The sequence below is a fragment of the Gadus macrocephalus genome, chromosome 20, assembly GCF_031168955.1.
Source record: "Gadus macrocephalus chromosome 20, ASM3116895v1".
Classification (NCBI taxonomy): domain Eukaryota; kingdom Metazoa; phylum Chordata; class Actinopteri; order Gadiformes; family Gadidae; genus Gadus; species Gadus macrocephalus.
In genome coordinates this window covers 11,016,088-11,031,380 of record NC_082401.1, presented here as the reverse complement: position 1 = coordinate 11,031,380, position 15,293 = coordinate 11,016,088, and the positions used below count along the sequence as shown (strand labels likewise).

Below are 15,293 nucleotides of genomic sequence, written 5' to 3'. Positions count from 1 at the left end.
GGTAGTCTACGTAGGGATCCACCACATCCAGCACCTGCACCCACAGAACGTACATCACGACCACACACAGCAGGAACACACCTAAGGGGGAAAGGGGGGAGAGACAGCACAGGGGAGAAAACATAAGGCGAACATTAACTATATGTCTGTGTGTATATATTGTGTGTGTATTTGTGTGTGTGTGCGTGTGTGTGTGTGTGTGTGTGTGTGTGTGTGTGTGTGTGTGTGTGTGTGTGTGTGTGTGTGTGTGTGTGTGTATGTGTTTGTGTGTTGGTCTGTGTGTGTACAAAAACAGCAATAATGGTCATACAAGCATCCATACATACATAATTTTTTTTTAAATAAAGGTTATAAAGTGATGACCATGACAAAATGACGCAGTGAAAACCAAAAACAGATAATATTAACTTGAGTGGGGAGAAACACTCAACAAAAACAGATAATTCTAACTCAAGAAGTGACAACATTCAACAATAACATTATGTATGGACTTAGCAGGTTTACCTGCTAAGTCCATGCATAAATTACAACTGGTACAAAACTCTGCAGCCCGTATCATTACTTAAACCCCCTCCATCAGTCACATAACCCCTGTCCTGCAGCAACTCCATTGGCTCCCCATCAAATATCGCATAATTTACAAGATCCTGCTTCTCACTTTCAAGGCCATCAACAATCTTGCCCCTCAGTATCTTACTGAGCATCTCCATATCAAGACACCCACCCGTTCTCTCAGATCGTCTTCCTCCATCCAGCTCACCCTCCCTCCAGCTCGCCTGGTTACCATGGGGTCAAGAGCATTCAGTCGCTCAGCCCCCCACCTCTGGAACTCTCTGCCTCATGCCATCCAACACTCCAGGTCCCTTATCACCTTCAAACCTCACCTGAAAACGTATCTATTCAGCCGAGCCTACTCCCATTAAGTCAGTTGCATTCTGGGGACTAGAATGAACACACGTTTTGTTGTTGTTGTTGTTGTTGTTTTTTGTTGTTTGCTTCTATGGATGTTTGATTTTGTAAGGGGACCTTGAGTGTCAAGAAAGGCGCCCATAAATAAAATGCATTATTATTATTATTATTATTATTATTATTATTATAACCCCCATACTCCCAGCCAGAGCCTAAAGTTAAATAAAATACAAGGAAGAGAGGAAGAGAGGCGAGCCCTACCGGACACCAGGAAGAGCCCGCCCCCGGCCTTGTAGAGCTGGTGGCTGGCGAACGGAGCGGCACAGATGATGACGAAGCCCCCAACCACCACGGATACTACGCCGATGAGCATGAACACACTCCAGAAGCCTCTGTAGACTGAACACACAATGCAGCACTCGTCATCACTTCAAATGCACTGAACCACTGAACAGCCCAACAGTGCAAAGTAAACGGTTTGAGGTAGTTAGCGTATACAAGCAGGTAACAGAACAAACCCAAACACACACAGATAGACTCTCAAACACACACACACACACGCACAAACACACACACACACACACACACACACGCACGCACACACGCACACACACACACACACACACACACACACACACACACACACACACACACACACACACACACACACACACACACACACACACACACACACACACACACAGATCTATTTGACTTACTTATAGCAGAGTCATAGCTAGTGGCATTGTGTGCGCCTTGGTCCATAGGGAATGGGAACAGGTAGGCATGGACACATATTTTGGATTGTGGCTGATTTGCTGGATTGAGAGAAAAGAAAGGAAAATGATTCCACCGTTATGACAGCAGCTTCTGGATTGTAAATCAAACCATCCAGAGTTATTTGCTTTCAAGCAATTCAGTACAATAATGTTTGTGAAGTACAAAGTGTGAGTCATGAATGAGCCTTTTATTCTATACATCTTCTCTTCTGGCCCACTTTGACCTCCCCCGACCCACACAAAAACCTGCTATGTGAAAGCACATGAAGGGGTTAGGATTCTTGCAGTGATCTTTCTCTGATTTGGTGAGCTAGCAAAATGACAACATTAGCAACACACTAACGATCTGGCAAACTCACTGAGCCACAGTTTCCACATCAGGTGAGTGTCGTCTGCGCCTTGTTCGACGCAGTCACACTTCCAGAAAAAGCCCTCGTGGTAGTAGGTGGTGGAGTCCCCCTTGGCCCCGCCATCGAACACCAAATCTCCTTGCTGTTACAGGAGGGGCCTATAATTATAATACGATGGGGCAATACAATTGTTGTGTATATACCGGGAACTATCTTAGAGCAATGCAAGGTCGTCATGCTATTGAAATTAGCACCATGAAGGCAGCCGGTGGTTGGGCGAAAGGCCGGGGTCAAAGGTCGAGCACCAGGGGTTTAACTGAGAGCCTCGGTAAGTTGACTAATTATCGTAGTTTAGACCTAACTGTCATTTAGCCTCTGTTGTTGTTCTCTCTCTCACTTTCTCTCCAACACGCACACACACACACACACACACACACACACACACACACACACACACACACACACACACACACACACACACACACAACAGTCCTATAAAGGAGGATGGGGTTAAAGCTGCCAGAACAGTAGGACAGACTTCTATTTAACAAATAAAGGTCATCAAAACATTTGTACAGCAAGTTGCCACAGTCACACCCCCGCCACACTGCAGATTTAACTGGAGGTCAAGAGGCGGGTGAAAGGACCTCCTCTGACCCAATGTAAGTCAGTTGTCAGCCAGCGTGCTGGCCAAAGAAGTCCTTATTCAGGAAATGTCTAATTATGCCAAAATTTGGCTATCCAAATGGATCGTGAGGTTACTATTAAAAAATCAAAAAATCACCTAAAATCCTTAATCCTGCTAGTTTTGAACAATGCATTAAAAGCTATTTATTCAAATATTTAAATCATAAGAGAATATTAGAACGGTCTTGCATCTGTTTGCAAACATCTAATTCATCTTCCTATCCCCTATAACTTGTTTTTACAGCTCTGTTTATATCTAACATTAAGCATATGTCATCTTGTTATGAAAGGTAAATATAGTGCAGCCACTCCTTCAGTGTGTTCAGACTACATTACAAATCAATTTAATAGTGCTGATCTGATATCAGATCTGAATGACCGCTCCCAACCTGCAGCATGTTACGAGAAGCTAGTATTGCTGTAGCAGGCGATATTTGATGAACCACAAAGTATCACTGCTATTGAAGTAGTAGTGATACTTGGTGATTCAATCACAGGGCATATATTATGCCTCTATCCTCTGCATAGCTGCACAACCACTACAGCAGAACAGTGTCCTGTTACAGGCAAAGGGGAGCTGCCAGGAGATGCCTGTCCGCTCGGCTGTTTATGCCCCGAAGGCTGTTTGGATTGTGTTGTGTGCGACTGCTTAAAGCTGCGGTGGGCAATTTAGAGAAACCAGTAAGAATACGGGACAGTTTAAATTATCCAACCAAGACATCCCACTCCTCCCTTCAGGCCTCCCCCCCCCCCCCAACACATGACTAGCTTGCGAGCTTCAGAAATAAGTCTGCCTAGCATTGTGGTTGACCCCCGCACAATGGGTGCGCGGGCAGAATGTGTGCAGGGAGATGAGTAGTTGGTAGACTGACAGGTCTATTGACCTGTCAGTCGATAATTTCATTTGGTCAGAATGAAATGATTGGATGGCTTATGGAATGTCTAATTACGGGACTTTGAAACAAATAGCAGATTTATTTTGCTGTCTGATTGCATTTTATTTTATTAATTGATTACTGTGGGGATGCAAAAATTATTTAAACAAATATTACAAAAATGTATTTTTTAACACAATGAATGCACAAATAATCATGTCAATTATTTAAAAACAAATTGACATTGAACAATATTATTACCAACTATAATTTCATACTCATGTGTAGGCCTCCCTTCAAGGTCCATTGTAGAATGAACCAACCAAGAATCAAACGCGACCAGATTCATGGCACTAACAGTACAGATCTATGTTGTTATGCTCACCTCAATTGCCACTTCCCCGGGCCCGAATGACGCAGTGGGCACTGGCAAGCATTGCTCAGAGGCCAGGAGCCAGTAATCTGTTCCAAACGAGAGGAGGACGCATAGAGTGGCCAGCGCCCCAAAGATCCCTGCAAAGAACAGGGCCACGCTCAACTTCATGGTGCAGGAGGGCTGAAGGGCCACCTTGTGGCACGGCTGGAAAGCAGCTGCTGTGAACAATCACAATCTTGGCGGGCTCTCTAGTCCCCTGTCCTCCTTGGATAATACCGTAAGTCCAAAGTGGTGCGATGTGTCTCTCTCTGTGCACCTGGGTTGTTCCTGGAACTTGTATGTTGCCTCCACTATAGTCCGTGAATGGGTTTGGCAGAGCAAGTCTGTGCACATGACTCCCTTGGACCCTCACTGCATCGAGCCCTCCCTCCCCCTGTCCCAGGTTATTTTGGGGGTTTGATCCAAAGTGACTGCTGGTGGTCTTGACAGAAGGCCCCTCGGGGCTGGGCGTGTGCGTGGTGGCGGGGTGGGGTTTAGACCAAGGGTGGGCTGGGGTGTGAGGGATCAGTAGGAGAACGTAAGGAACGTGCAGATCAACACGAAAATAACCGCTGGCAACTGGACCCCCCCCAATGAAGCACATGGGAATGTTGGAGGAGGGGGTTCAGGGGTACACTGGCTGAAGTAATAGGGAAGCTATTCCTGTATCACCCTTTCTTGAGAACACCCACACATTATAAATCCAGACAGACTGCCATTTCCCTTGGCAGTGTCTGTATTTAGTAGTAGGCTGCTGGAGCTTTAGAACGGAGCCTCTCACGCATGCATGTCAATGTGGCTCTCAGCTGTTACCTGAGTCCACAACAAAACACCGTCCCATGACATCAAGCCGCTGCTCTGATTAATACACACCTTTAAAGGCTGTGCTGTGAATCCTAGGCCTACTACAACTAGTACTTTTAGCTGTTATTGATATAAATATTATTATTAGTGTGTGTGTGTGTGTGTGTGTGTGTGTGTGTGTGTGTGTGTGTGTGTGTGTGTGTGTGTGTGTGTGTGTGTGTGTGTGTGTGTGTGTGTGTGTGTGTGTGCGTGTGTGTGTGTGTGCGTGTGTGTGTGAGCATATAAATAAAGTTAAAATGTACATATTTATTGAAAAAACATAAATGCTCAGCAGACATACATAGATCAAAATAAGACAGATCTTGACATATGACATTTGAATAGATTGGACATAATAAATGTTTGTATTTATACATATATTTATGATATAATACAGATAGGAAAATCTTTTCTGATAGTTACAATATAGATACATGATCGTACTAGATTTACAAAGCGTCACTGATCTCTGGAGTCCACATCAGACACGTGGTGATGTGCCTTACCAGTCCAGAAGGTGGGGCACAAGTGACGAAAATTTCAACCAATACAGACTAAGATTGCTTTGCTATCCCGGGTTCTCTATGCTTTGCATAGAGAACCCGGGATTTAATAAACATATTTTCAGGGACATATACAAGTGGTAAATGCATGGTGTATTGAGGTATATCATATTGTTACAAAGGAAGCCCTATTACAATGGGAAGCAGCCTTGGATGCATTATGAGAAGCAGCATGCAAAATTGAGCAAGCCTCCTGACGTAATCGGACGATACCAAATGTGATGACTGAGAGGGTTCCGCCACACGGAAGCAAACAGTAATGTATCTACTTACAAGCTATCGCTGTATTCATTCATGATATATCTTTGTAAGCTTGATCTAACCGTAGATAAATACACTTGGGAAAGTTTTTATTCTTTTATTCGCAAATAAGAAACCCAATAGTGTTTAAACCACCCCTTATCAGTGCGGCCATAGCCTAAACCTAGCAATGTTGTTATGGACGATCACCCGGATAGTGGGACTGTGCTTCTACATATAGCCGCTTCCGTATTGGATACCGGGAGCTTTACTTGCAGGAGAATGAATCACACAAAATGTAACACATTGTTACAGAAACCAAGAAGACAGTCGCGGATTATAAAATGTATCTATGTGGTTGGTTTCATGGTAAGTATAACAATGTTGTATATGTTGCATGTCTGTGTTTGTGCTTTAAAAAGTCATGATTTTATGTCAATTAAAAATAAATAATGTAGTGATTTTGACCATCCCACCATTGAACTTAATATTGCTGTAATTGACTTGATTCCAATGCGTGGACAGGTTTTGTAGACACATTGAAGTGGGTTGATTGCTGCATCTTCAAACGCATCACCCCTGTCAAATAAACGTGTTGAAAGGGTGACCGTCTGTCTTTCAGATGCTCTTGGATCCTTAACATGTGTAAGGACATTTATAAACAAGGACAACACGAACCATTATATGAGTTAAACACGAGGATTTCATTTGTCGGAAAGGCGAAATTGTTACAATATAAGAATAATTGTAATTATTGCTTTACATAAGTACTACTATCAAAATGTTTTGCATCACACTTGGCATTTAGTGATGAAGAGAGCTTCTATTCTCGTATTCTGAGCTATTGGTACTCATGGAATAGTAACTTAGTCAGAAAGCACTTATAGAAACCTAGGGTCATGCTGATCAATTAACATAAAGCAGGATCATTACAGTGTCATAACTGAAGAATGCAGATATGCAGTTAGGGTTAGGTTGAGTGAATCTAACCCGGCCAAATGTTGAATGAGTGCCTTCTTTCCTTGTACCTGAACAGCAATTAGTCGCCGCCATGAGTATTGTTATGTTGACACAAGGATACGTAAGGTTTATTGAGGAAGAACCTGTCGTAGCGTACCCCTCACTCCTCTGACCCCGTTTGATGTGCAGGATCTCTTTGGAGTGAGTATGATCATTCCTCTTCTGAGCCACCATGTGAAGCACCTTGGAGCCAGTCCCACGGTGGCGGGCATCGTAGGTAGGTACCAGACACTGCTTGCGGGGTGTTTGAGGGTGGGGACAACAGGCCAGCCATGTTGGTTCACACCTTGCATACATGGCTGCCATCAAGGCCGCAACCACACAGAAGTATGAATAGCAAAAGACGCTGTTTTGATCTTGACCTCTTACTTTTCACGTTGGATTTTTTTTTATAGATTATACTTCAGTGTACAACATACATGTTAGAAGGACTCAGGAATAGTTGAAACTGTGGTTATAATTTGTAACACTTTATTTGAGAGATATGTTGGATTATTTGCTGCAATGTAAAACTAATAGTTTTGTTTCAGGTTCAACCTATGGGATCCTGCAGCTCTTCTCCAGTACTATAGTCGTAAGTATTTACTAAGTATGAATATTGAAAGCTCCCAAATCATTAAGCTTGATACATTTCTCTTTATTTGTATTCAATTAAATGTTTCTAAGCTTTAAGTCCTTTAAGGTTTATTTAGCTGTCATGTAATTAAATAGTGCTAAATAACACACTGCTTCTCGTATTTTAAATAACTTTTGTGAGATTAGGCTCAAGTGGTACCCCATGGCTTGAACCGAGGGGCAATACAATCACATTGTCGAGTGGTCTAAAAGAAAGAGTGTCTGGAACAGCCCTTTTAAAATGGTCTTGATAATACTACTAAACAATGACCAACTGAATGCGGATTCTCACAGCAACCAAAGTCTCTGCACTCCTCCCAGGGCTGCTCTAATTGGCTTAAATCTTTGGGTCATGCAACAAATTAGAGAAATAAGGAGTCATCTGTGGTTCCCGTAGGGGAATGGGGAGAAAGAATTGGTGAGAACAGCCAGTTCTCTATAAGGAGATCTCCAATGGCTACACCCAGAGCACTGCAAATTCGATTGGTTCTAATTCTATTACACCGGCAGTTTTTTGTGTGTGCGTGGGTTTGTCAAGTCTTGGTATAATATTGAACATGACCAGGTGTTACCGCAGAGACACACAAAGAGACAGACAGAGATTTTTTTAAAGAAATGTGGAATCGATAGAATTGTGTTTAGTGACCTGATCTTTTATATTTATATCCACTGGACAGACCACATGAAAAGACCAAAGGAGAAAGAGCACACATTTTGTCTACACGTTATGTCAAAGCTGTTGCTTTCATGAAGTCATTTCTTAATTTGTCTCCTTTTGTTAGTATGCCGTTGTATGATTCTGCTGTCCCTGTATGGATCACACTTCATAAAGGATTGGTTGTTGTTGAAGAAACTCAATTTGAGTGTCTTCTCTGCCCTGCAGTAGTCCTGCCCAGTAGTTCTAGATGTCCTTTCCTAATATGGTTAGATGGAGGGTCCCACTGAGTGGGGAGTTAGTGTGGATGATGTGGGGAAGTTATTGGTCGATCGCATTCCCTGATTGGATCCTGGAGACACACTGGGATTCCAAACTGTAGCAGCGAGAGGAAGCCGTTGGGTGAATCTCTAGCGTCTGTTTGTCCATTCATTCCATTCAGTTAGCAGCTGGCAGCCCTCAGGCCATCCCCTGGGCTATCTAATTTTACATACCTTTCATATGTGACGAAAGGCGGATGACATATCCAAATTAATCAAAGCTTTTTGACAAAGCTGGTATTATTTTTGAATTAAGTGATAATACATTATGCATTAGGCGGACCAGTTCTTACACCTTTCCCTTGATTCTCCCACTAGCAACAGAGTCAGGAGCTCAAAGAGTGTGAGACTGATTGGTAATACACTGCATCTAGTTAAACCCTCTACTTCTGGGTGTGGTCCACCAGAGAGACATAAGCAGTCGTCGAGAGGCCCGATAGAGGGTTAAGGAGCCAGGGTTTTCATCTTGGCTGTGAAGATGCATACATTTCCATGCAGGGTGCCGTTGAAGAAGCTGGTTCTCAGGGGTATTATAAGATTGTTTACCTTGATCTCATAACCGATACTGCACAAGGGAGCTCGCTCTTTGTCACAGGTTGCAATAAAAACTATTGAGGTTTGCTTTGTTGCCACACAAAACTCAAGTCATGTTGCTCAATGCAAATTACGAAAATAAAACATTGGCCAACAACCAGTTGTTTACTATTGTAGGGCCTCACAGCTTCCAAATGCAGCCAGGTAGATACTATGTATTCACAATGGCCGTCCGCTTATCATCAAAAGGATAGAACTAATATTAAAAACCATTTGAGCTGAGAACCAGAACAATCAGACCTAAGGTCAGATGTCACCCGTTCCCCAAACAAGGTGAAATCTGTATTGTAAACAGAAACAATGTACTGATTCACCAAAGTGGCTTTACATTTGAGCAAAAATGCATCTTGCCGAAGCATATCCTTTCAGGATGGCTGTCTTCTAAACTATTTTGTCAGGTTGCTTATTGTCAGTTCCCCCCAACTTCTTTATGTCTCTGAAGACAGGTCATCCAACCTGCTCATGTTTCATTCTTTGTTTAAATATTCATGTGTTTTTACAGGCAGCAGGTCCATATGTATAGCAAAGCATGGCCGACGCTAGCAGTCTTAGGCCCAATCTCAATTCACCCCCCTTGTCCCCACCAATTTGGCCATTTTGCGCATTCACACATAGGGGTAGGGCGTTCACGCGGTAGGGTGTCTGTAATCCATTTATGTATTATAGACAATTTCTTTATCACGTATAACATAAATACGCTAGTATGCTGACCATATTTCCCCCTTTGATGGCATATGAATGGAAGCATGTATTTAGGTTAAGAAACTAAGTAAGCCAGTGGTGTTACGATTCTGTTGGTTTTAAACTTCAAACAAAGCTGCCTTCTGATAAGCTTCGAAAGGTCAGCCTCATCCCGCCAAATTTTACATGGTTTGAACTCTGAGCACAGCGTCAAGATGGAAAACCCAAGAGCTCCATAGGAACACGTTGAGAAAACTTGCAGCGGTGACGTCTACACTCCCGTGCCGACAGCTTAAACCTCTCCGGGTCTATACTCAACCTGATGGCTCTGTATTGATTTATTTTATATCGATGGAAACCAATTCCCCATTTGAAGGCTGGGCATGGGCATTGCAGTCCAAATCTGTTCTGATGTTTGACTAGGATCTCCATCAAAAAGCTCATGTGTGTGGGGGGATTTAGACGTCGCGGCAGGATAGCTTTTGTGAAACAGTTACGAGGATGACGCTCCATCGCCTGTTCTAGGCGGTTTCTGGTAGCCATTGGGCCCTTCCCATCCCACCTCGTGTATGGAGTGACAGCGGTGCCCGGGTTCACTCACATTTCAGGATTTGACATTTGATTAGCATACGTTGTTAACCACACCTGATCTTGCATTCCTGGTGGTCAGCCCTGTGGGGTTTGAACATGCAAATAGTTTAATTACAGGTTAAAAGCGATGTAATCGTTGTATAAATTAGGCAGTACTGCTAGCTATGCCAAAGGCAACCGACGATCAAACACTTCACACGATTAGTGTATAATTTTCCCCCCGATAAGATCTGCCCATCGCCGGTTCTGTAGCTGTTGACTCAGTGGTTGTGTTAGCCCTTTACATTTACATTTAGGACATCTGGTTCACTTAGAAGGCGCAGCACCTTTTTAAAAAAAGAACTGATTCATAATAATAACCAAGTCAATCTCTCCCCTTTTTACTACGACTTATATGATGTTATGACTGATGTCATTCAAGTATTTAGGATACGCTAGACATCTTTTTATTATCAATATCTAAACTCCGGCTCCCTAACTGAAACATATATTTGACATATAAAATACTATCCTCCCTGCTCTAATATGCACAGATCAAGCAGTTAAATCCTGAACTTTCAATTTAACATATAAATCCTGTGAATATAATGTACAGCATATGTAGAGGAACATGGTTGTTTATTTTTTTGTGTGTGCGTGTGCGGCAGGGTGGCTGGAGCGACGTGGTGGGGAGGCGCTACTCTCTGCTGACCTGCCTGCTGCTCAGCTCTCTGGGCTATGGGTTGCTGGGGCTCTCCTCCAGCATCACGCTATTCGTCATCGCTCGGATACCCGTGGGTGAGTAGGGAGTAGGGGCCCAGGTACGACAAGGACATCTCTCACTGTACCCGCCCATTTCATAACCTCAGCTTTATACTGAGTCAGGCCTGTTTTAAATTGTAACTTTGTGACCTTTAATACTTTCCTATATATATTCCTGTATAATATAATAATAAATTATAATTTCATTCATTTTTACCCAAATGCCTTCTCTATAAATTTTTTCGTAACAACCTTTAATGCAGTTACCTAGGCTAACATTGTGCATAAACCATACAATTTGGTATTGAAGATATGTCCGATTTTATTTCCTTGGTCTGACCCCAAACCAAGGCTAATAGAGGGAATCCGTTAGTTGTGCAGACAAGGAGTTGTGTTATTAACTGCAAGAATGTGCCACGCACCCTTTGTCCACTCAGGGCTGTTCAAGCACTCGCTGTCCATCTGCAGAGCCCTGCTGTCGGACCTGGTGTCGGAGACGGAGCGGCCCCTGGTGATGGGACACTTTAACGCAGCGTCCAGCGTGGGCTTCATCCTCGGCCCGGTGGTAGGGGGCTACCTGGCCGAACACGAGGGGGGCTTCTACACGTCCTCATTCACCTGTGCCGCCATCTTCCTCCTCAACGCAGGTAAGGAGGATGATGATAAAGGTGGTGGTTGTGTGTACAGTGCAGTCTATATATTCCGCTCTCTGGCGACGATTCCCTATCTGAATCAAACCAATGGAGAAAGCAAATCCCATGCAAATGGACCAACTGTTCCGCCAAGCAGACGTGCACGTTGCCGACCAACACGCGTATGGAATGGTACCGTTTTGCATTAGATAAAGGCGAGGGAGACGGCTCCACTTTTAAAACATCCACTTCCCAACACGCATAGGGCTATCTATGTAACCTTTTGACACGATGGTCCGTTTACTTATCTGGGAATCAAAGGAGTAGAAAACCATCACATATAAAATTAAAAAAAGACATTTGATCTATTGAACCAGCCATTCAGAAGTTGATGTCACTGAACATGAACCCTGACGTGCAATGAACGAGTTGTGTGCTCCAGGGCTGGTGTGGATGCTGCCCTGGAGTGAGGCGCTCGTCAAGAGGACCGACGCCAACTCCAACAGCCACATCTGCGAGATCTGTCCCGACCACAACGCCGCCAAGAACGGGGCCTACCAGAACGGCTCCTCCCAGGGGAACAGCCACCACTCCGTGCCCAAAGAGGAGCTCCCCGAGCCCGGTGCCTCCCCCACCCCGGGCAAGCCGCCCTCCGCCCTCCCCCGGTGGAGGCACGTGTCCCTGCTGCAGCCCGCCTGGAGGCAGCTGGCCTCGGTGGTCTCCAGGATCCGGCTGGTGGCCACGTCCGACATGTGGGACCTGTTCCTGGTGCGCCTGCTCATGGCCATCGGCATCATGCTGTACTACAGCAACTTCACCCTGGCCATGGAGGAGCGCTTCTCCATCAAGCCCAAGGTGACGGGCTACCTGATCAGCTACAGCAGCACGCTGGGCGCGCTGGCCGGCTGCCTGGTGGGGCCCGTCACCGCGCTCTACGGCAAGGACATGCCGGCGCTGCTGCTGCACTCCACCGTGCTCACGTGCGGCCTCATCTTCCTGTACGCCGCCGCGCCCAGCGTGGGTCAGGTGGTGGTCAGCTCCACCTTCTTTGCCATCTCCACCACCATCGGGCGCACCTGCATCACGGACCTGGAGCTGCAGAGGGGGGGCCTCCAGGCCAGCGGGACCCTGATCGGGGCCGGGCAGTCGGTCACGGCCGTCGGTCGCATCCTGGCCCCGCTCCTCTCCGGACTGGCCCAGGAGGTCAGCCCCTGCGGGCCGCCCAGCCTGGGGGTGCTGCTGGCGCTGTCGGCCGCCATTCTGCTCATGTTCCGGATCCCCAAGTGGAGTGGCAGAGGGAAGACCAAGACGGCCAAACTCTGAGATACACAGAGACAGAGTGGGAGAGACAGACGGAGTGGGAGAGAGACACAGACAGAGAGAGAGAGAGAGAGAGAGAGAGAGAGAGAGAGAGAGAGAGAATGTGTGTGAGTGTGAGAACGAATGGCATGAGTCTCTACATGTCGGTCATTCACCAAAGACATTTTTTATTTCTTTTTATAGGGTGCCGGTGGCAGACATGAGCAGTAGATCAACGAACTGTGCCTATGCCATTCTTACCTCCAAAAGGTAGATGGTTATAATTAGCATTTTAGGGCAACACTTGAACATTCAGGACGGCGTTTATTTTTAGAAGAGGTATGGTCTTGTAAAATGATTGACCTAGAGGACAGCGACTCCATCTGTTGCCTTATTTGATAGCTTAACCACTATCCATCCAAACCACTTCCCATTCCTACCACTACATATCCCAAAAATACTTGTTTAAAGGAATACTTTTTATAAAATAAAGTTATTGTCCACATACCCATTTACCATTGAATGTTTTTATCTCAAATTAGCCCAGCGCTGGAGCATTTGACCGAGTCAGCAAAAATCATTGGAAGCGTATGAGATTCTGTAGCTTCTTCAGTGACATGAGGGTAAAGTCCACCATTACTGTTTTCTCAATATAAACAGTAAATCAAAAAGTTAATCAAAATACCCTTGTTTCACTGAGAAAGTTAGCCAATCTCATCTGCTTTCATGGGTTTTTGCAAACTCGGTCAAGGGCTAGCTCAGTCTAATCGACACTGGGCTGATTGATAATTAAGTGGTATGTTTTATTCATAGGTAAGTCAGAAGACTACTTTAACTACAAATCCCAGCAGTACAAACCCCAGAAAGCATGATATACTGTACTTAATATCCTGAAAGAGGAAGAGGAGAGGGACCCTTTCCAAACTTTCCAATGAAAAACTCTTAGCATGATTTTTGAGAGACTGTTCTGAAGGTAGTTTTTGAGTTGCAGGTTGGTCGTACAACTCCAATCTACCTCAACAAACACACACATACTTTGTTCAATATACTACTGAAGGTGTTTTTATGGTGAGATTTTAGTCTGGTTTGTTATATAGCCTACAAACATTTACTGTACCCTATTTCATGTTGAATTTATTTACATTTGTTAACAGACTGCTGAATTAGAAAATGATTTATCTTGGGTGAGGCTTAAGTGGACACTTTAAAGGGTTTTTGTTGCTCGTTTGGTAATTTCACTCCTTAGTTACTATAAAATGACAACTGATTTATAGAGACAAAAGAGCTGTGAAGATGTATTTAAGGGTCACCTTAAATAAATAATGTATATCCAGATTATTTTAATGGACCACAGTGAATAAAACCTTTTTCTATTTTTTGAGTCTCTTGTCCCAAGGTATTTGTGTTGATAGCAGCATAGTCTATTAAGCATTAGGGAACCAAAGAGAGACTATGGGTGGTGATGGGTCCTCCAATTACATTACAAGTGCACACATTCCCTGATGGATTTCTGGGACATCCCAAATAAAGTAGAATATAACATGACCACAAGAACCACAGGAGTTATGAGACACCAAAACCAAATACCAGAAGTATTAGAAATCGGCATAGAAAGGCATAAATGAATACAAACAAGTAAAAATGTAAATGTATGCCCATATGCAGTCTATTAAAACATTTATTGCTTTTATGATTTAGGTACTTGGAGAGCCCTTAATACAATAGCATAACTAGAGCGCCATCTTGTGGACAAACATATGTAGTCCGAGTTGTTGCATGAGGGCTAGAAGGATGACTGTTAAACCGTGTCCATAAAACATAATAAATTTGGCGACAAGGCACAAAATAAAACATCTAGGCTACATTACTCTTGGATAAATACACAGATGCAAACATTGGATTTTAAATAAAAAGCTGACAAACCTTTAGTCAGCACTGTTCACACAGGAACCGGGTCATGGCCTATCCGGGAGCTCAACCGCCAGCAAGCAAAAATACTGACTAATCCATCACCTTTACCGACAAAGTAATAATCCATTTCAACCACCAGAATCAGTTGTGGACTACCAAAGACAAATACAAATAATCAAGTCATTTCTTTTCATACATATTTTCATATATTCTACGACATCGTAGAAAAAGTTCACAACATGGCAGTGAGCACAGTATTTATTATATGTAGACAGAATAACAACTGCATGGACTGAGGATATGAAGATCGAATCCAGAAGTTCCCAGTCAAACCGCTTGAGGGCACTAACATGCCCTCAAAGAAACAACAAATCCACAATAGAGCTGTACCTCAAAGCACCTTCATACTATTCAGTTAAAACTGCACTTTGTAAGTATACACACTAGCCTCCTAGAAAAAGGAACCTTGAGTGGATTAACTCATGGGCACGTTTTACTCTTGAGAATCTTTGTTGTAGATATCTTTGGTTGGAGTAAATACTTGCAGTAGAAAAGTTAAATAATGTTTTTTGG

At 43.9% G+C, this 15,293-nt stretch overlaps 2 protein-coding genes across 2 annotated transcripts in view; one reads left to right on the top strand and one right to left on the bottom strand.

Annotated features, from left to right (window-relative positions):
• The window catches only part of tmem182a (transmembrane protein 182a), a 5,396-nt gene extending 957 nt beyond the window's left edge, over window positions 1-4,439 (bottom strand). The window contains exons 1-5 of the mRNA XM_060040162.1: window positions 3,986-4,439; window positions 2,048-2,180; window positions 1,629-1,727; window positions 1,171-1,308; window positions 1-81 (exon numbers count right to left, since the gene is read on the bottom strand). The exon at window positions 1-81 is cut by the window's left edge and continues 957 nt beyond it. Of these exons, the coding sequence (XP_059896145.1) occupies window positions 1-81; window positions 1,171-1,308; window positions 1,629-1,727; window positions 2,048-2,180; window positions 3,986-4,144 (610 nt within the window). The 5' untranslated portion in view covers window positions 4,145-4,439. The remainder of the gene's footprint in view (window positions 82-1,170; window positions 1,309-1,628; window positions 1,728-2,047; window positions 2,181-3,985) is intronic.
• Window positions 4,440-5,397: 958 nt separating this feature from the next.
• mfsd9 (major facilitator superfamily domain containing 9) lies at window positions 5,398-14,190 on the top strand. The gene is made up of 6 exons (XM_060039845.1): window positions 5,398-6,030; window positions 6,811-6,898; window positions 7,212-7,255; window positions 10,785-10,914; window positions 11,316-11,525; window positions 11,953-14,190. Exons 1-6 carry the CDS (start codon window positions 5,860-5,862, stop codon window positions 12,831-12,833), a joined length of 1,524 nt encoding a protein of 507 aa, XP_059895828.1. The 5' UTR covers window positions 5,398-5,859; the 3' UTR covers window positions 12,834-14,190.
• Window positions 14,191-15,293: the final 1,103 nt, after the last annotated feature.